The 20,252-nt window shown below is 45.7% G+C and overlaps 1 protein-coding gene across 2 annotated transcripts in view; it reads right to left on the bottom strand.

The window, feature by feature from the left end:
* The window catches only part of STUM (stum, mechanosensory transduction mediator homolog), an 86,725-nt gene extending 69,062 nt beyond the window's left edge, over positions 1-17,663 (bottom strand). For both annotated transcript variants that reach the window (XM_049868304.1, XM_049868305.1), the window contains exon 1: positions 17,259-17,663. In XM_049868304.1, the coding sequence (XP_049724261.1) occupies positions 17,259-17,460 (202 nt within the window). In that variant the 5' untranslated portion in view covers positions 17,461-17,663. The remainder of the gene's footprint in view (positions 1-17,258) is intronic.
* Between the last annotated feature and the right edge of the window lie 2,589 nt (positions 17,664-20,252).

The raw sequence follows: 20,252 nt of genomic DNA, 5'->3' as shown, positions 1-20,252 counted from the left end.
TAGGGTTGCTATGAGCCAGAATTGACTCCATGCCAAAAAGTTTTTTTTGGTTTTGGTGGCCGACTTCTTTCACTGAGTATAATGTTTTCAAGGTTCAGGTGCTGTTAATTTGTTTGCCCAGTCAAGATGTCGTCTGGTTTCTCCACTGTCTGGTTACTGTTTTCCCCTTGCAAGTTATAAGCGTTCTGTGGTAGGACACTTTAAAATCATGCAAATACTCTGCTCCTCATCAAACTTTCCTCCTAGAGTTAGCACCTGTTATGGATTTAATTGTTCCCCCCAAAATGTGTGTCAACTTGGCTCGGCCATGATCCTCAGCATTGTGTGGTTTGTCCACCATTTCGTGATCTGATGTGATTATCTTATATGTTGTAAATTCTAACCTCTATGATGTTTTTCCAACAAGATAAACGATGACTATACACATGGACCTCGTCAGATGGAATACACAGATATCAGACTGGGTTTTGGGATATCTGTGGAAAGAGAGGATGGAAAAGCTCAACATCATCAGTCAGAACAAGGCCAGGGGTTAACTGCGGAACAGACCATCAATTGCTCATCTCCAAGTTCAAGTTGAAACTGAAGAAAATTAGAACAAGTCCGCAAGAGCCAAAGTATAACCTTGAGTATATTCCACCTGAATTTAGAGACCATCTCTCAAGAATAGATTTGACACGGTGAACACTAATGACCAAAGACCAGGCGGGTTGTGGAATGACATCAAGGACATCAAACATGAAGAAAGCAAGAGGTCATTAAAAAGACAGGAAAGGGGACCATGGTCTCAGGGGACATCTAACTCAATTGGCATAATAAAATCTATTAAGAAAACATTCTGCAACCCACTTTGGAGAGTGGCATCTGGGGTCTTTAAACGCTAGCAAGAGGCCATCTAAGATGCATTAATTGGTCTCAACCCACCTGGAGCAAAGGAGAATGAAGAACATCAAAGACACAGGGTAATTATGAGCCCAGGAGACAGAAAGGGCCACATAAACCAGAGACTACATCAGCCTGAGACCAGAAGTACTAGATCGTGCCTGGCTACAAATGATGACTGCCCTGACAGGGAACACAACAGAGAGCCCCTGAGGGAGAGGAGAGCAGTGGGATGCAGACCTCAAATTCTTGTAAAAAGACCAGACTTAATGGTCTACCTGAGAGTAGAAGGACCCCGGAGGTCATGGTCCCCAGACCTTCTGTTAGCCCAAGATAGGAACCACTCCCAAAGCCAACTGTTCAGACAGGGATTGGACTGGACTATAGAATAGAAAATGATACTGGTGAAAAGTGAGTTTCTTGGATCAAGTAGACACATGAGACTGTGCGGGCATCTCCTGCCTGGAGGGGAGATGAGGGGGCAGAGGGGGGAAGAAGCTGGTCAAATGGACACGAAAATAGAGAGTGGAGGGAAGGAGTATACTCTCTCATTAGGGGGAAAGCAAATAGGAGTAAATAGCAAAGTGTATATAAATCTTTGTATGAGAGATTGACTTGATTTGTAAACTTTTACTTAAAGGCCAATAAAAATTAAAAAAATAATAGACCCCATAATGTTTGAGTTAATGTGGGGTAAATTATAGTACAGGAGCTCTCAATGCTTCTTAAGATGAATTAAACAAGCTGTGAGATTCTACTAGCAATTGAAGTACAATCATCTGCCAAATAACATCTGTTCAGGTAACATCTGACCACGTGTATGTCCATGGTCGCATAAGGTTATAATAGAGTTCAGAAATCCCAACTGAAGATCAGGACGTAGTGGACGTAATCAGACGTAGCTAACACAACAGCTTCCTACACGCAACACATGTATCTCATGTCTCTTGTATACAAACCAATTGCACTGCCAGGCATATAAAAGTACAGTACACATATAACCTGTAATACATACATCTTGACAGTCAAAAGAACAACTATGTTACTGACTTATCTATGTACTGTACTATACTTTCTATCATTATTTTAATGTGTACATTCCCTATTTACAAATAAAAAGTTTACCATAAAAAAAAAGACTGGGAAGAAAGAAAAGACCAAAATGGATGTCAGAAGACACTCTGAAACTTATTCCCCAACATCAAGTAGCTAAAACAAAAGGAAGCAATGATGAAGTCAAGGAGCTGAACAGAAGATTTCAAAGGGTGGCTCGAGAAGGCAAGGTAAAGTATTATAATGATATGTGCAAAGACCTGGAGATGGAAAACCAAAAGGGAAGGACATGCTTGGCATTTCTCAAGCTGAAAGAACTGAAGAAAAAATTCAAGGCTCGAGCTACAATATTAAAGGATTCTATGTGGAAAGCATTAAATGACGCAGGAGGCATCAAAAGAAGATGGAAGGAATACACTGAGTCACTATACCAAAAAGAATTGGTCAACATTCAACCATTTCAGCAGGCAGCGTATGATTAGGAACTGATGATACTGGAGGCATTGGTGAAAAACAAAGCTCTGGGAATTGGCGGAACACCAATTGAGATGTTTCAACATTTGGATGCAGCGTTAGAAGTGCTCACTCGTCTATGCCAAGAAATTTGGAAGACAGCTACCTGGCCAACCAACTGGAAAAGATCCATATTTATGCCTATTCCCAAGAAAGGTGATCCAATGGAACACAGAAATTATCAAACAATATCATTAATATCACATGCAAGTAAAATTTTGCTGAAGATCATTCAAAAGCGGCTGCAGCAGTATATCCACAGGGAACTGCCAGAAATTCAAGTCAGAAGATTCAGAAGAGGAGGTGGAACCAGGGATATCAATGCTGATGTCAGATGGATCCTGGCTGAAAACAGGATACCAGGAAGATGTTTACTTGTGTTTTATTGACTATGCAAAGACATTCAACTGTATAGATCATAACAAATTATGGATAACATTGCAAAGAATGGGAATTTCAGAACACTTAATTGTCCTCATGAGAAACCTGTCCCTAGATCAAGAGGCAGCTGTTCAAAAAGAACAAGGAGATACTGTGTGGTCTGAAGTCAGGAAAGGTGTGTGCAGGGTTGTATCCTTTCATCATACTTATTCAATCTATATGCTGAGCAAATAATCTAAGAAGCTGTACTATATGAAGATGAACAGGGCATCAGGATTGGAGGAAGACTCATTAACAGCCTGCGTTACAAAGATGACACGACCTTCTTGCTGAAAGTGAAGAGGACTTGAAGCACTTACTGATAAAGATCACAGACCACAGCCTTCAGTATGGATTACACCTCGACATAAAGAAAACAAAAATCCTCACACCTGAACTTGGACCAATAAGCAACATCATGATAAGCAGAGAAAAGACTGAATGAAGTCATCAAGGATTTCATTTTATGTGGATCCACAATCAACACCCATGGAAGCAGCAGTCAAGAAATTAAATGGTGCACACTGTATTGGGCAAATCTGCTGCAAGAGAGACCACTTTAAAGTGTTGACAACCAAAGATGTCACCTTGAAGACTAAGGTGCGCCTAACCCAAGCCATGGTGTTCTCAATTGCCTCACATGCATGTGAAAGCTGGACGATGAATAAAGAAGACCGAAGAAGAATTGATGCCTTTGAATTGAGGTGTTGGCGAAGAATATTGAATATACCATGGACTGCCAAAACAGCGAACGAATCTGTCTCAGAAGAAGTATAACCAGAATGCGCCACAGAAGCAAGGATAGCGAGACTTTATCTCACATACTTTGGACATGTTGTCAGGAGGGATTAGTCCCTGAAGAAGGACATCATGCTTGGTAAAGTAGAGGGTCAGCAAAAAAGAGGAAGACCCTCAATGAGCTGGATTGACACAGTGGCTACAACAATGGGCTCAAGCATCACAACGGTAGTGAGGATGGCGCAGGACCAGGCAGTGTTTTGTTCTGTTATACATAAAGTTGCTATGAGTCGGAGCTGACTCGATGGCACCTAACAACTAACAACAAAGATGTTAATGAGGCAGGATTAGAGACAGTTATGTTAATGAGGCAGGACACAATCTATAGGATTAGGTTGTATCTTGAGTCAATCTCTTTTGAGGTATAAAAGAGAGAAGTAGAGAGGAAAGAGGTCTCATACCACCTAGAAAGAAGCGCCAGGAGAGGAACACATTCTTTGGACTGAGAGTCTCTGCACTGAGAAGCTCCTCAACCAGGGAAAGATTGATGACAACGACCTTCCCCCAGAGCCAACAGAGAAAGCCTTCCCCGGGAGCTGACACCCTGAATTCAGACTTTTAGCCTCCTAGACTGTGAGAGAACAAATTTCTCTTTGAGAAAGCCATCCACTTGTGGTATTTCTGTTATAGCAGTACTAGATAACTAAGATAGCTATACAGTTTGAAAGGACAAGGGGGCACATATGGATGGTGGCACTTGGACCTTGATCCAAGTAAGATGAAATCCTTGATAACTTCAGTCTTTTCTCCGTTTATCATGATGTTGCTTATTGGTCCCTAGAATGCTCTGGTCCTCTCAGTAACATCATGACTCCTCCAACGAGTGCCCACAGAGCAGCCCATTTGTCCCAGTGATGGGGCAGTTGACCCAACACTACAGGGAGCCATGTCCCTCCCTAAGTGGCTGGGCCACCAAGGACTCCTCACATACACACACTACATTTTGCATCTGGAGCCCTGAAACTCTGTGGAAAGGCTGAGATGTGACATGAAAAACTTGTGTCTCTTGGGTAAAGGATCTTCAGGTTGAAGGGACAAGAACCTGCTCTTGGTTCCACCTGTACAACCAAAATTTAGTATCTCCAACAAATATTAGAGTAGTGCTAGGTCCTGCACAAGGTAGAAAACCCATTGCTGTCGAGTCATTTCTGACTTACAGAGATGCCATAGGACAGAGTAGAACTGCCCCATCGGGTTTCCAAGGAGGGCCTGGTGGATTCGAACTCCCAACCTTTTGGTTAGCAGCCATAGTGCTTAACCACTACGCCATGAGGTAGAAGATAAGTTAAATATTCCCTACGCTCAAGGAGGTGATTACAAGTAAGAGGATTAAGATGACAACAAAAGAATCAGAATTGACGACACTTCCAGGGAGGGAGGAGCTCACCTCACCAGAGTGATCAAGAGGAGGGACATTTGAGATGGACCTTGAAGGGCGAGTTGGAGGTAGATGGTGGTGGTGGGGAAGGGTGTCCCAGGCTCAGGGTACGGCAGGAGCAAAAACAAAGGGGCAGCAACTTGTAAAAGCAAGTTGCCCGTTGGACTAAGTGAAGGAGGGAAAGAGTAGGTGAAGTTCATGGAGGCCTTGAATGTCAGGCGGTGAAGTGTGAACTTAGTTCAGCCGGCAATGGGGAGCCGCCAAAGACTTCAGAGCAGAAGAATAAAAGGACCAGTGTTGAGACATGAGCAGAGATGTGCTTAATCTGCTAGCATAGAAATTCTGTTACAACAGTGACTGTGATACCAAAGCCACACTGGGACGTGACCCAAGAAGACCCACTTCCATTTGCACTGCTGCCAGCGCTTCCTTCTGCAGGATGGCCTCTGAGTGACACTTCTCACCCCAACCAGGAGCAGCCCACCTGTCCCCAGGAGGGAGTGTTTTCACCCCACCAGAGAGAGGCTCCACATTTCAACTTATGCCACTGAGAACGTCTCCCTGCTTGATGAGATGCTTCTTATTAAAACCAATCAGAGAATAAAACATGACAACTTCCCAAGCGAGGCTTGTTCTGCAGGCCTCGGGGTGCTCCGTCTCGCTGACTGGCAGCCCTGACGGGAACCTAACCTCATACTATTGGGACTATGCCCTACCAGCACTCTGAGACAGCCGCGACAAGGACGGCTTCAAACAATCACTCTTTCTTAGAACTACCTGTTCTAAGGTGCCCTTGTTGCATTGAGCTTCTGAGGTTCACAAAGGAAGTGGTGAAGTAGTGAGACAGGAAGACACGGCAGCGAGACGAACAAAAGGCCGTGACTATACTAAAAACAACCGAATTGTACACTTTAAAAGAGTGACTTTTATGGTATGTGAATTATACCTGAATAAAGCTGGTATTTAAAAAAAGGCTTGAACGGTGAGGAGGAAGTCTGGGTGGTTCTGATGCCGTCACTGACAGGCCATGTGACTGTGGAGGACAAGCAATCAGATCTTTATAACATTGGTGCATTCACTTAAGTGGGCAAACACTAATTAATTAACCCTCCACTGCAAACCAGGCTCAGTGGTAGGTAGGAAGATGCGGAGATAAAGGCCAATGGTAAGGCTGTGGGTTAGAATCTTGGATATGGTAGGAGGACTCTCTTTTCTTTGTCTGAATCCCTAGGTAGTGTAAACAGTTAATGTGCTCAGTTGCTAACCAAAAAGTTGGAGGTTCAAATTCACCCAGAGGTACCTTGGAAGAAAGGCCTGGTGATCTACCACCAAAAAATCAGCCATTGAACACCCTATGGAGCACAGTTCTACTCTGACACACATGTGGTTGCCACGAGTCAGAGTCACCTTGATGACAGCTGGTACTTGTACCCTCTTGTCAGCCGGTCAGTTCCCTGAGGGCAGAGCTGCAACCTCTTTGACTTTCTATCCCAGCTCTGAGAACACAGCCTGACACACAGTAGGAGCACAGTGCATGTTTGGTGAATGAGATGCTGCTGAAGGCACTCAGAAGTCAGCTCCCCTCTGCCTAATACTCTGTCCACACTTTACTGGGACACAAGCCTCCCCTGTCATATCCACTCTCTATAGCAACTAGGCACTTTCTAAGGCTCAGAAAAAATGTGCCTGCTGTTTACTTGATTGAATCTGACCCAGTCGCCCCTCAAAGTATCACTACCCCAAGCTGTGACCCAACCCATGATGGGATACCTCCCATGGGAGACATACTGAGCAGGTGTCACTCAGCTTACAAGAGTCACAAGGAAGCTTCTGAGCCTGTTACAACACAGTGACATTTACATATCGGATTAGAAACAATTTGAAATGTATGCACAGGCAGGGAATACAAACATAGCAAGGAGTATGCGTGGTGGTGGGTGCTGACGAGGCAATTCGACTCAGAGCGACCCCATGTGACAGAGGAGAACTACCCCACGGGGTTTTCTAGGCTGTAATCTTTAGGAAGCAGATTGCCAGGACTTTCTCCCACGGAGCTGCTGGGTGGGTTTGAAACGACACTTTTTGGCTAGCAGCCGAGCCATTATGCCACCAGGGCTCCTGTATGCATGGCAGTCCCACACGTTTTACAGGATTTCACCGTTTTCAAACCACTTCCATGCACTAGTCTGCATCGGAGCATCATAACCGTGTGAGGGAAATACTTTTTCAAAATAATGCTTATTTAGTTTTTCTAATTATAAAAGTAGTACATTTTATACTCATTAAAATTATTTTAAATATAGAAAAGTATAAAAAATAATCATCCATACTCCCACAGCCTGTTAACATTTTAATGTATTTCTTTCCAATCATATCTATCTATTTATCATATCTTTACACAAATAACAGGGCATTACACATTTTTTTGCCAACCATGCAACGCTCCACCCCTGGTGATTTTCATAAGCTTGCTATGCCGGGCATTATATGTGTGGATGTGTTATTTGTGAAAAATATGGAAACTATCTATCATCTGTCTCTTACCTATCTTATATTTTCTTGATTTTAAGACACCACTCATCATAAAATGCACCATTAATTTAGCAACAGCTTTTTAGAAGAAAAAAGTTATTTCTCTATATATCATTTATAAAACACATCTCAAACCCAGAAACAGCCAAAATATGAGAAAAGGAGGTGCCTTAGAATAAAGCAAATAAAGAATATTTAAGATCATACTGACAGACACAATTCTCAACTTACTTCTTTCCCTCCTTGTAGCCTAAACATTCCCTGCTCCCAACTCCATCATCAGGAACTCTCTGTAAACACCATTTTAATGGGTGCTTAATATTCTATCACAAAGTCAGGCCATAATTTATTTAATCATTCTTCAATTGTTATAATTTGGGTTACTTTTTTAATTTTTCAGTATTATACATAATAATAATAAAAACCAACCCGTTGCCATTGAAACCCTTATAGGGTTTCCAAGAAGCGCCTGGTGGATTCGAACTGCTGATCTTTTGGTTAACAGTCATAGCTCTTAACCACTACGCCACCAGAGTTCCCATGATAAATAATGATTTTTTTTTTTATTGTGCTTTTAAGTGAAAGTTTACAGCTCAAGTTAGTTTCTCATACAGAAATTTATGTACATATTACGTGATCCTAGTTGCTCTCTCTATAAGGTGACAGCACATTCTTTCCTTTCCACCCCGATTTCCTGTGTCCATTCAACCAGCTCCTGTCCCTTTCTGCCTTCTCATCTCGCCTCTGGACAGGAGCTGCCCATTTAGTCTCATGTGTCTACTTGAACTAAGAAGCACACTCTTCACGAGTATCATTTTAGGTCTTATAGTTCAGTCTAATCTTTGTCTGAAGAGTTGGCTTTGGGAATGGTTTTAGTTCTGGGTTAACAGAGAGTCCAGAGGCCATGTCTTCCGGGGTTCCTCCAGTCTCAGTCAGACCATTAAGTCTAGTCTTTTTACGTAAATTTGAATCCTACGCCACACTTTTCTCCTGCTCTGTCAGGGACTCTCTGTTGTGTTCCCTGTCAGGGCGGTCATTGGTGGTAGCTGGGCACCATCTAGTTCTTCTGGTCTCAGGCTGATGGAGTCTCTGGCTTATGTTGCCCTTTCTGTCTCTTGAGCTAATTTTTCCCTTGTGTCTTTGATGTTCTTCATTCGTCTTTGCTCCAGGTAGGTTGGGACTAATGGATGCGTCTTAGATGGCTGCTCACTAGTTTTTAGGACCCCAGATGCCACACATCAAAGGGGGATGCAGAACATTTTCTTAATAAACTTTGACCTAGATGTCCCCTGAAACCATGGTCCCTACACCTCTGGCCCTGCTACTCTGTTCCTCAAAGTGTTTCATTGTGTTCAGGAAACTTCTTAGCTTTTGGTTTAGTCCAGTTGATTCACAACACATCTTTAAGCATTATATTTGTCTACATTTATGACTGTTTCTTTAGAATGGATTTCTACACATGGAATTACTGAATTAAAAGGTATGAACATTTTTAAGACTCTTGATACATAACCGTTAAACTGTTTTCCAAAAAGGATGTCCCAATTTACATTCCCATCAGCCATATATGAAAGTTTCTTCTCCTTTGCTGGCATTGGTTCTTATCCTTAAATAAAGAATCCAAATAATAATGTACATAATTTTAAAAAATCAAATTAAAAAAAAAAAGGCTTTTAATGAAAAGCAACAGTCCCCTATCCCAGTTCTCTGCACTGTGAAGTCAGCTTTCCAAAGGCAATCACTTCGAAGCATTCCTGATTTTAGCACATCCATTCATTCAATCCATCCATCCAGTCGTCCATTTATTCAGCATATATTTATTAAGCATCTATTATGAACCAGGCCCTCTTCTAGATGCCAGGGATACAGCAATGAACAAAGAAGTCTGTCTTAGTCTGAAAGCTCCACTGAGGGCTGTCCACCATGGGTAACTCTGCTGGTACGTGAAATACCAGTGGCATCATTTCCAGCGTCACAGCAACACGGAAGCCACCACAGTACAGTACGCTGACAGGAGGGTGGTAGAAAAGGGATTGGAGACAGCAAATATGGAGAACTCTTTCAGGGAATTTTGCTGTAAAAGGGAGCAGAGAAATAGGGCAATGGCTGGAGAGGAATGTAGGATCAGGAAACTGTTTTTTAAAAAAATAGAAAACTCTTTCAGCATGCGTGTATGCTGTTGTGACTGAGCCTATAGACAGAGAAGAATTGATGATGCCAGAAGGAGTGGGAATTGTTCTAATGTTTTTTTATCTCCAAAGAGCACGCTTATATTACTTTTCTTGTTTTATCAACTTTGTGGTTGTTGTTAGGTGCCATCGAGTTGGTTCTGACTCATAGCGACCCTACATACAACAGAACAAAACACTGCCCTGTCCTGCACCATCCTCACAATTATTGCTATGCTTTAGCCCATTGTTGCAGCCACTGTGTCAATCCATCTCACCCAGGGTCTCCCTCTCTGCTGATGACCCTCTACTTTACTGAGCATGATGTCCTTCTCCAGGGACTGGTCCCTTCTAATAACATGTCCAAAGTACGTGACACGAAGTCTTGCCATCCTCATTTCTAAGGAGCATTCTGGCTGTACTTCTTCCAAGATGGATTTGTTTGTTCTTCTGGTAGTCCATGGCATATTCAATATCCTTCACCAACACCACAATTCAAAGGCATCAATTTTTCTTCAGCCTTCCTTATTCGTAGTCCAGCTTTCACATGCATATGAAGCAACTGAAAATACCATGGCTGGGTCAGGCACACCTTAGTCGTCAAACTGACATCTTTGCTTTTTAACACTTTAAAAAGGTCTTTTGCAGTGGATTTGCCCAATGCAATACATCGTTTGAGTTCTTGACTGCTGCTTTCAGGGGCATTGATTATGGATCCAAGTAAAATGAAATCCTTGACAACTTCAATATTTTCTCCTTTTGGGGAAATAGTTTCAATTTTGTTGTTTTTGTTAGGTGCAGTCAAGTCAGTTCCAGCTCATAGCGACCCTACAGGACAGAGCAGAACTGTCCCATATAGGGTTTCCAAGAAACAACTGGTGGATTTGAACTGGTAACGTTTTGGTTAGCAGTCAAGCTCTTAACTACTGTGCCACCAGGGCTCCTTCACACAGACAAAAATAGTAGCCCCAAAATCTGTGTGTTAAACCCCTATGCCACCAGGGTTCCATTTTCAACTTTAAGCATCATTTATTGACTTTCTGCTATGATGCGTAAGAGCTTACTTACATCACCGCTCATTTCCCTTCTACCCTTGTCCAACAGAGTTATATCACTATTTCAGTTCATCTCTTGGTTACTTTTGTAAACTTTATTTTTATTTTGCCAACTGTAGACAGCATCTCTTGATTCCCCACTTTATGTAATGAGAGTACTCACACCTTTCCCCTACCTGCTACGTGTTAGTCAGCTTTTGTTAGGTTATGCTAAGGTAACAAAAAAAAAAAAAAAAAATTTTTTTTTTTTTTTTACCAACAACACTGATAACAAGAACAAAAAACACTCAGGAACTCAAGTTTATTTCCCAATCACATGACACATCATGCCCTGCTTTGATGGCCTCTTCATTCTGGGAGCCAGGTTGTCTTAGGCTGGGTTCTCTAGAGGGGCAAAACCAGTGAGGTGCATACATACATATATAGAGAGAGATTTCTTTCAAGGAGATGGCTCACGCAATGGTGGAGGCTGGCAAGGTCCAAATCTGGGTCAGGTGGCAAGCCGGAGGTTTCTCCTGATTCACGTGGTTGCAAGGGCTGACGAACTCAAATCTGCAGGTCAGATGGCAGGTTAAAGGCTTCCCGTGTTCCAAAAACTGGAGGTCAGAGGATGATGAGACGGATGCAGAATCGGAAAGAGAAAGAGCAAACTTTGCCAGAACATCCATGTATATATATATTGGATGTAGTCTACATCCCGAAGGAAACTCTCCTTCCAGCTGATTGGTTGCTCACATCAGACCACAGAATGGAGGATGACTACATAATGTCTGCCAAACCATTGAGAATCATGGCCCAGCCAAGTTGACACATAACATTACCCATAACATGGGTTGAAATGCAGCTGCCATCTGAGACCTGCCTTTCTCACGAAGAACAGAAAAAGAAAACAATGGCACAACCTCACAGTGCTTCTTGGGCATGGCATATATCACTTCCATTCACATTCAACTGACCAAAGCAAGGCGCATGGCCAAGCCTGTGGTCAATGAGTGGGGAAGTGGCATCCTTCTCTCAGAGGAGGCACAGAAGGCACATGGCATTGGGTGGGATGTGAAATCGTCTTTCAGGGAAGTCGATGAATAATTGGGAATAATAATTTCACCTATCGCACTTCCACTTCTCCTCTCCTCTTCTACCTCCCAACTTCTATAAGCTGTGTTTTCCATTTTATGTTCTCCCTTTTAGCTATTATTAAGTAGTCTTCAGGGCTTTGTCTATAGTTGGTTTTAGCAGCTAAAAACTACTGAGCATCATTTACACTACTATGACAAAGCAAATATCCTTCACTGCAAAGCCAAGCAGAAGCTAAATGCCCCTATCATGTGCCACTGGCCCAACAACACAGAGCCTATGTGTTTAAAAAGTGTTTCTTACATTCTACTGTTTGCTCGACATCAGGCCACATTTGATTTGTTCTGTATGTGGACTATGCCTTTCGTGAAGAAATTTTTTTGTGTTTTTGTCTTTTCTGAAGTTTCTGATTACCTCTCCAATAAGAATTGGCAGGAGAAACATATGCTTTCTACACAATATCCCTAATTTCCTCCAAATTCTATCTTACCCCATTTATTGCTTGGAATCTTTCCATTTTCTTTTTGAAGCCTGTTGACCTCTTAATCTAATCAGGCAGGTTGCTTCATTTTTGGATCTTAATTGCTTTGTATAGCCTTTTGTCTTTATTGTAGTTACTCATTGCCTTTGTTTTTCCTGCATCCTTTTTGCTTTTTTACCATTGCCTCAATTTCTTCCAATTTCCCAATCACACTCTTTATTCTGTGGAATGTCCCCTTCTCAACCCATTCTCAGAGACCTCCACCCCGCACACTAATGAGCACTGATTATTCTCTAGGCCTGCTAAGCAATTTAATCATGGGGTTGCTTTTCACGGATGCCCTGAATTGGATCCATTGTTTCCTAGATCCCATATCTTCTTTCCTGGTTTGAGTCCTTATTTTGCTGAAATACATCCTTAAATAGCTTCCTAAGAAAGGTTGAGTAGTAGGTAAGGTACGTTTTCTGGGTCCTTGAATCCTTAGACCTACCTCAGTTACATGTAAAATAAAGGTGCTGTACCAGATGATCTCTAGTGCCCATTCCAGGAGTATAATTCTAGTCAATATGCAAACATTTATAACATACTGTATCAAGGAGAAATTTTAAATAGTTGCTGCTCTCAAGGAACTTACAATCTATTTAGATAAAGAATAAACTCTAGAAACATTAAGTAGCAAAAAGTCAACAATTCAAAAGATGCCACAAGGTAGGGAATGATTAAGCACCAGTTTGAGCCACAGGCATAGAGGAAAGAGAGATACTAGAAGCTGAGTCAGCCTGTGGCACTTTCACCAGGGAATCAAGACTTCAGTTGAGTCTCAAAGAATGGGCAGTCTATTAGATAGAGTCAATGTTTACGTAATAGTCAATAGGAGATTAATGGCCAACATTAGCTGAATGCAATACTTAGCAGTCAATGGAAGCTCCCCTCCTTCCCACTTTCCCCCAAATTACCTGAACTGTCAACATTTTCACTTTACCAAATCAATCAAAACAGATATAGTTTTTAAAAATAAAACTATAATTATATCCCTGACCACAAAACAAACTCTCTGGCCATTTTGAGGCATATCAACCAATTTCCATTACAAGTATGAATAATTGTGTATGTATTTATCAATGCCCGTTGTTGGAAGATGAAAGTACCAGCAGTGGTCTTTGCTAGTGGAGTTTTGCCGAATAAGACTGGGGGTAACTCTCTTCACTGCCCATTATTTTTAATTGTTCCAATGAGGAGTCAGAATGATCACAAATCACTTCTACTTTCCTCCACTCCCCAGGAGAGGACACATCCTTTTTATGGAATGAGTGCTATCTTGACAGTCCCTAGGTGAACGCCACTGCAGGTATCAACAAGACACCAGGAGACATGAAATAAGTCTTCATTCAGCCCAACACCTGGACTCTCATCCAATTTGCAAATGAGGAGAAGACTTGGAGGGGAGGAGGTTTCCAGAATAAAGACAGGATCTATGGACTGTGGCCTGACCAGTTTTCAGAGAGTGGGAGTGAAGTGAAAATTGCAAGTGGTTGGGGCCCCTGATGGGTTTTCTCAGTAGGGTCTATCCTAATACCATTCCTTTTGGGAGGCCTTCTATGAAGCCCAGAGGAAGAATTCACTGTTGTTAAAACGCTCTGTTCCTGCTGCCATCATAGCACTTGTTGAATTCCAGCAAAGTTTACTCAGTTTTCCCCAACAGTCCATGACATCTTGACTGATTTCCTCATCATCGCATCCCCAGTGTCTGGCATGTGGCGGGTGCTCTGTGTTTGCTGAATGAATGTGTGAATGAACGGAAAGAAACTGCATCTCATTAAAGGGCAGAGCCAGGCATGAATATTCAGTTTTCCTAGGTGCTTCAGATAAACCAGAGTCCCCGCCCGGGAGGTGCAAACAGTTAAAACCGGTCTTGGAAAAAAAGCCTGGCAATCTACTTCTGAAACAAATCGCCACTGAAAACCCTACAGAGCACAGAGAGCTCTATTTTGAAACACATGGGGTTACACAGCATTTGGTTACTGGTTCAGATAAGCCAGGCGAATCTGCAGAAGTTACTCTGGGCCTCGGGGAGGATTCTCAGGAGCTGGGGTTATTCAAACCACTCCTAGGAAGGAAAAACAAAAACAAAAAACACAAGCAAGATCTCTCTGGGTGGTTTTGTCGTTGAGAATTCTGCGGCAGGTTGAAGGAAGCGTGGGCAGGAACATCAACAAGGTCTCAGAGGCAAAGATCCAAGAGGACGCCACTGCAGCAAGCACCCCCTCCCCGGACCCAGAGATGGGACCAGTGCTCAGCTCTGCAGAAAGGCCAAGAGCAAGCTGGACCCCCATCCCCTGAACGCTCCTTGTGCACCAGGCCCTGTGCTTTACATCATCACATTTCATCCTCCCAGCAACCCGGAGAGGGAGGTGACCCTGTCTTACCGATGAGAAGCACTACAAGGACTGGGGGCCCCCCCACTCACGTGAGAGGAGCCTGTGTTCCCAGTAAACTGAAACAGCAACCAAACCAAACCAAAAAAATGCCTGGAGGTCAATGAAAATGCAGAAGCCTGTACACCTGTGGTCTGCCTGATTTATTACTTCTGTAGTTTGCTTGCTTCCCCCCCCCCCCTTTTTTTTCCACCTCCTTATTTCTTAAAAAGTTTTCTCACAAAAATCCCATAGGATTCTGATCTAACAAAAGGAAATGTAAGGGAGAAAAAGACCAATCCCTGGGGCAGAGGACCAGGGAAGTAGGGGGTTCGAGGCCAGACTCTGGCAACACAGCAGGGCTAAGGATGAGAAAGTACCCAGTAAGGTGAGGTCAGGTCTCTGGGTAGCAAGTAGAAGCAATTTGTGAGCAACTGCTAACGGAAAGCTTGGTGGTTCAAACCCACTCAGTGGCTCCAAGGAAGAAAGGGCTGGCAGACTGCTTCCATAAAGATTACAGTCCAGAAAACCCCGCGGAGCAGTTCCACTCTGTAACACACAGGGTTGCCATGCTCGGAACTGAGAAGACAGCATGGGATTTGCTTCTGGTTGGGGGTGAGGCCTGGGAGGGTGTGCACATGTGGGCAGTGCTGCCTCCTGGAGTGGCTTCTTCACCCAGTAGCAACGTGATCCTTCCACTGGGCACCAATGTTTCCGTTTCCTTAAAACACCATAGGGTGGCATTTACTTCACCACTTTTTAAAAAAAATGGAATCAAGATGGATCCCTGCTCCAGATCTCCACACCTCCAGAGAGATGAACGGAAGTCTGCTTTCACTCCAGCAGGTAGGTGGGGACTTCTGACAGGACTGAATGGACGTCAGCTTGCCTCCTCACAGTGTCTAAACGGACAGAGAGCTGCCTGATGGCGCCAGCCGGTGGGAGGGGCAGGGGCTGTGGCTTGAGGCATCAGGGAAGGGGAAGTCCACCTAAGGTTTAGACGGGCGCGCCACACTGGCCACAGCAGCCCCCCGGGGCAGAAAGACAAGTAGACTAAAAGCACCAAGGGGAAAGTGAGTTATGTTCTGTGTGGGTGGGTGTGAGCTTCTCTATCACCGCCACAGACCCCACCCCCACCCCCGCCGCCGCACACTGCGTGGGGGAGTCTGAGCAAGGCGGTGAGAAAGGCCAAAGTAAAACAACTTCCGGCTGACCTCTGCTCTCGGGAACTTGTAGCTACAGCTGTCAGCTGGTCGCGGACAGCAGCAGGCCTTCTCCTGTTGAAGGGCACTGGGCCGTCTCCCCAGCCCAGCCCTGGAGGGGCGGGGAGTGGGGGCAGCCTCTCAGCAGGCCAAGGGCAGCGCGTGCCAAGCCGGGAGACCCGGCTCGTGCAGGCAGAGACTTGAGGGCAGGGTTAGGGAAAGGGAGGGGTCAGGAAAACTCATTCCTTCCCTCCATGCACCCTTCCGCCCCTCATCTCTGTGCGGGACCTGTTTTCAAATTAGGACGCCAAGAGTCAGACACAGAATTACATCGGCGCATTCTCCGCTTGCTTAGAAACAGAGGAGATGGGAGAGAGTTACAGGGTCACCCTGGCCAAAAACCCGTTGCCGTCGAGTCGATTCCGACTCATAGCAACCCTATAGGACAGAGTAGAACTGCCCCATAGAGTTTCCAAGGAGAGCCTGGTGGATCTGAACTGCCAACCTCTTGGTTAGCAGCCCTAGCACTTAACCACTGCACGACCAGGGTTTTCCACCCTGGCCAGGTGTAGTCTAAATCCACATGCATCCAAACGAATAAAATTATTCTCCATCCCCCTGGCGCCCTTCGGGGGTGCTGGCGGAAGTGCAGGCACCCGGGAAGGTGGAGGAGATTCTGGCTAAAGAGCTCTTGCCCCCACATGGTCCACACTCTGCGGGCGCAGACGGGAGTGGGGTGTCCCCTGAGCCCAACTCATCCCCCCTCCCTCTCCCTCTCCCCACCTTTGCCCAACTCGGCCAACTTCTCCGACGCCCGGGAAGTCTCGCGTTTGGTTGCTTAGCCGTCGTCACGCGCGGCCTCGGTCCTGCGCCCCCTCGGAGGAAGGGACTCGCTCAAGGGCGCGCGCGGCGGCGAGAAGGGAAGGATTCGGGGCGCCGGGAGGGGAGCCGAGTCCAGTGCTGGGGGAGCCGTCCGGGCCGCTGCCGGCTGGTTTCAACATTCATTGCAAAGTTTCCCACTCTCCTTGGCCCGGCCACCTCGCCCGGGTGTCAGGGGAGGGCGAAGGCGGGTCAGAGAACCCCGCGCAGCGCCTCCTCTCCCCGGGGCCCCCTCCACGCGTTTCTCTAACCTGCCAGGGGGCGCTGAGAGCGCGGCCCGACGCGCGGGCGCAGTTTGGCCGCGGGTGGAGCCGCCCGAGGATCTCCGGCCGCGCTGCGCCCAGCCCCGTGCCCTCCCCACCTTCCCGCGGCGGGCCGGGCAGCAGGGGTGGCGGCCACCGCTTCTTACCCAGTCCCGGCACGAAAGTGTTGAGGAAGAGGCAGATGACGGCCACCGGGAAAGGCATGTAGGGGATGGCGGCGCGCAGGGGCCCCTTCTTCTCGCGGACCTGCACCACCACCCCGCTGGACGAGGACGCCCCCCGGGGATCAGCTGCCGCCACGGCCGCCGCCGCCGCCGCAGTCTCGGCGTCCTTGTGTGAAGGCTCCATGACCGGGTGCGCTCCCCCAGAGCCGGGTTGCTGCGGCCGGAGCTGCCGCCCTGCACACAGGTGGCGGGTGGCGGGTGGCGCCGGCTCCGCGCTCGTGGCCGAGCTCAGGCTGCCAGCACGCTCCGTGTGCCGCGCGGCTCGCGGAGACTCCCGCACTCCCACGTCCCCACGCGCCCGGACCTCTGCCGCGCGCTCCGCCGCGCTCCCACACCCCCGGCGGAGAGGCGGGGAGGGCGGCGTGACTTGGTGACAGCGCTCCGACGCCCCTCCCCGCCGGGTCCCTTCCCCGCCTTCTTCTCCGACACCCTCCCTCCTTAAAAAATACCACTCACAAGGAATGGAAAATTAGGGCGATGAGAGGAAAGTAGGAAGAGGAACGCAGAGGGAGCTGGTTGTACTGGTGCTGGAAGGGATGGACCTCACCTCGCCCTCCCCAGACAGGTGAATGGAGAACTCGGCCATCGATTACCGAGAGCTGGCCTTGTGTCCTGGTCTGGCACCGCTCCTGTGCGCAGGCAAAGCCTTTAATCTGGAAGATGAATGTAACTGCTGGGGAGATGGAGGAAAGGAACGTGCAGCGCTCAATACCTAGTAGGCCTTCAGTTCATTCTGATTTAAATGAATGATTTAGGTCACGGGAAAAAGCAATTTGGATCGGTAATAGAGCTGAAAGCCGGAGACATAGCTCTTCACCAGGCCAGATCTCTCCTTCCTTAGCTCTTCACCAGGCCAGATCTCTCCTTCCTTCTCTCTCTCTCTCTCTCTCACACACACACACTTCCTTCTCTCTCTCTCTCTCACATACACACACTGTCTCAAAGAGTGGGAAGAAACACACCTTCTGCCTGGGAGTGAAACTATCCCCTCAACTGTGCAGAGAGGGAAACCTGGGCCTTCTGTGCGCTCAATGCAGTGGCTAAAAAGCCAGCGAACAAACAGCGCCGTCTGGTGTTGATAACGCGGCAGTTGGTAGAAGCCAGAGGATTCCTCATGTCCAGTTCGCAGTGAGGCCTCATACTGAATTAGATTTTCTGAATCATGCAGTCCTTACCTCCGCATCTGGAAAAGATAAACGGCTAAAAGCAACTGGCACTTATACTGGAGAGGGGATTCTCTAGACAGCAAATCAGCTAAATGACCGGAAGGGAGCGAATCAACTTCCTTCTCTGTCATCCTTTCTCCAGGAGCAGTAGTGATGGATCCACCCTAAGGCAGCCTAGGAACCCAAAGGAAGGATGCTAAAAGGACATGGATTATTTTATAAGTATCTGAATAAAAATTTTTAAAAATTGTAAAGCACATAGCCAGGAGCTAGTGGCGATAGTGGTGGCTTCACACACACAGATAAACTAGCTTAAGCCTGGTAGTCGGGAGAAGAGGACTGGAGGTTTTAGTCCCTGTTCAGCCAGTAATTACCTACTTAGCCATTTCTGGGCTTGAGTTACATTTGTAAAATCAAAGCAATAGCCACTTAATACACATTTATTGAAGGCCTACTACGAATCAGGTTCTGGGGACAAAAAAATGCTTAAAAGCCAGCCCCTGCCCTCAAGGATCTAATAGAGGAACTGAGGTATGCTAATGATCGAAGTGATAAAATTACAGAGACAGTGACAAATGCTGTAGCCATGGTAGGCTGAAGGTACTGTGGTAACATGGATCTCTGTGTCACCAGCTAGAGTGAGGAGAGACTTCAGGGGAGATCTTTCAAAGATGATACTGAATGAGACCTGAGTAACCGCTAGAGATTACTCCTTAGAGATTTGTTTTATTTTCAACAGATGCTTGCTTACCCAAGTACGCTCTGCTAGGCATCATTCTAAGCACTGTACACATATTAACTCAGTTAATCGTTGCCATAACTCTGAAGTAGATATTAATTATTACGCCCATTTTACAGATGGGGAAATGGAAGCACAGAGAGGTTAAATAACTTTTAGAAGGTCACCCACTAATAAGCCGTAGAGCTGGATTTGAATGCAGGAAATCTGGCTCCAGAATCTACATGTATAACTGCTATTTTATTCAGAGACATAGAAAAGAAGTCATATTCTTTTACCATCTTTTGCAGAGCACCCAGACTATGTGTTAGGATCACTCAGTCACTATTATACCTGGAGAAAGAGGACATCAAGAAAGAAGGTGGACTTGCCTTCTCCCAATTTGCCACATGATTTGCTGAATATCTGGATGTCAGAAAGACACACGCCCAGCTAGATGAACAGCAGGCGTAAAGGTATGGATACTTAGGAAAGTAGGAGGCTGTCCAGGAACGGCAGTAGGAATGGAACTAGGCTCATGTGGGCAGGGACAGAGGATGATCTGGTGATATAGGCAGGAAGGAGTCCAGTAATGAAGGACAAAGGACTTCGCACTTTATCCTGGTGTCAATGCACAATCACCAAAACACTTCAAGCAGGGGAGTAGCAGGAGTGTTCCAATTACTTTTACTATGTAACAAACTATCCCAAAATTTAGTGGTTTAATACAACTAATTTATGACCACAAAGTCTGTTGGTCAGGAATTTGGTCAGGGCATCGGTGAGACAGCTCTTCTCTACTCCATTATATCTGGCTCTTCAACTGGAAGACTCAAATGGCTGGTGGCTGGAACACCTAGGGCTACAGGATCCACTTTCAAATGACTCTCAGACCTGGTGCCTGGACTGGGATAACTTGAAAACTGGCTCAGTTAAGACTGTTCACAAAAGCACCTACATGCAGCCTGTCCACATGACTTAGACATGAGAGGGAACCTCCCCAAGAGGGAGCCTCCAGAGAGTAAGCATTCC

Source organism: Elephas maximus, chromosome 24 (assembly GCF_024166365.1).
Source record: "Elephas maximus indicus isolate mEleMax1 chromosome 24, mEleMax1 primary haplotype, whole genome shotgun sequence".
Taxonomy (NCBI): Eukaryota; Metazoa; Chordata; class Mammalia; order Proboscidea; family Elephantidae; genus Elephas; species Elephas maximus.
Note: the sequence above shows the minus strand (reverse complement) of the source record. Positions and strands in the feature narration are given on the sequence as shown.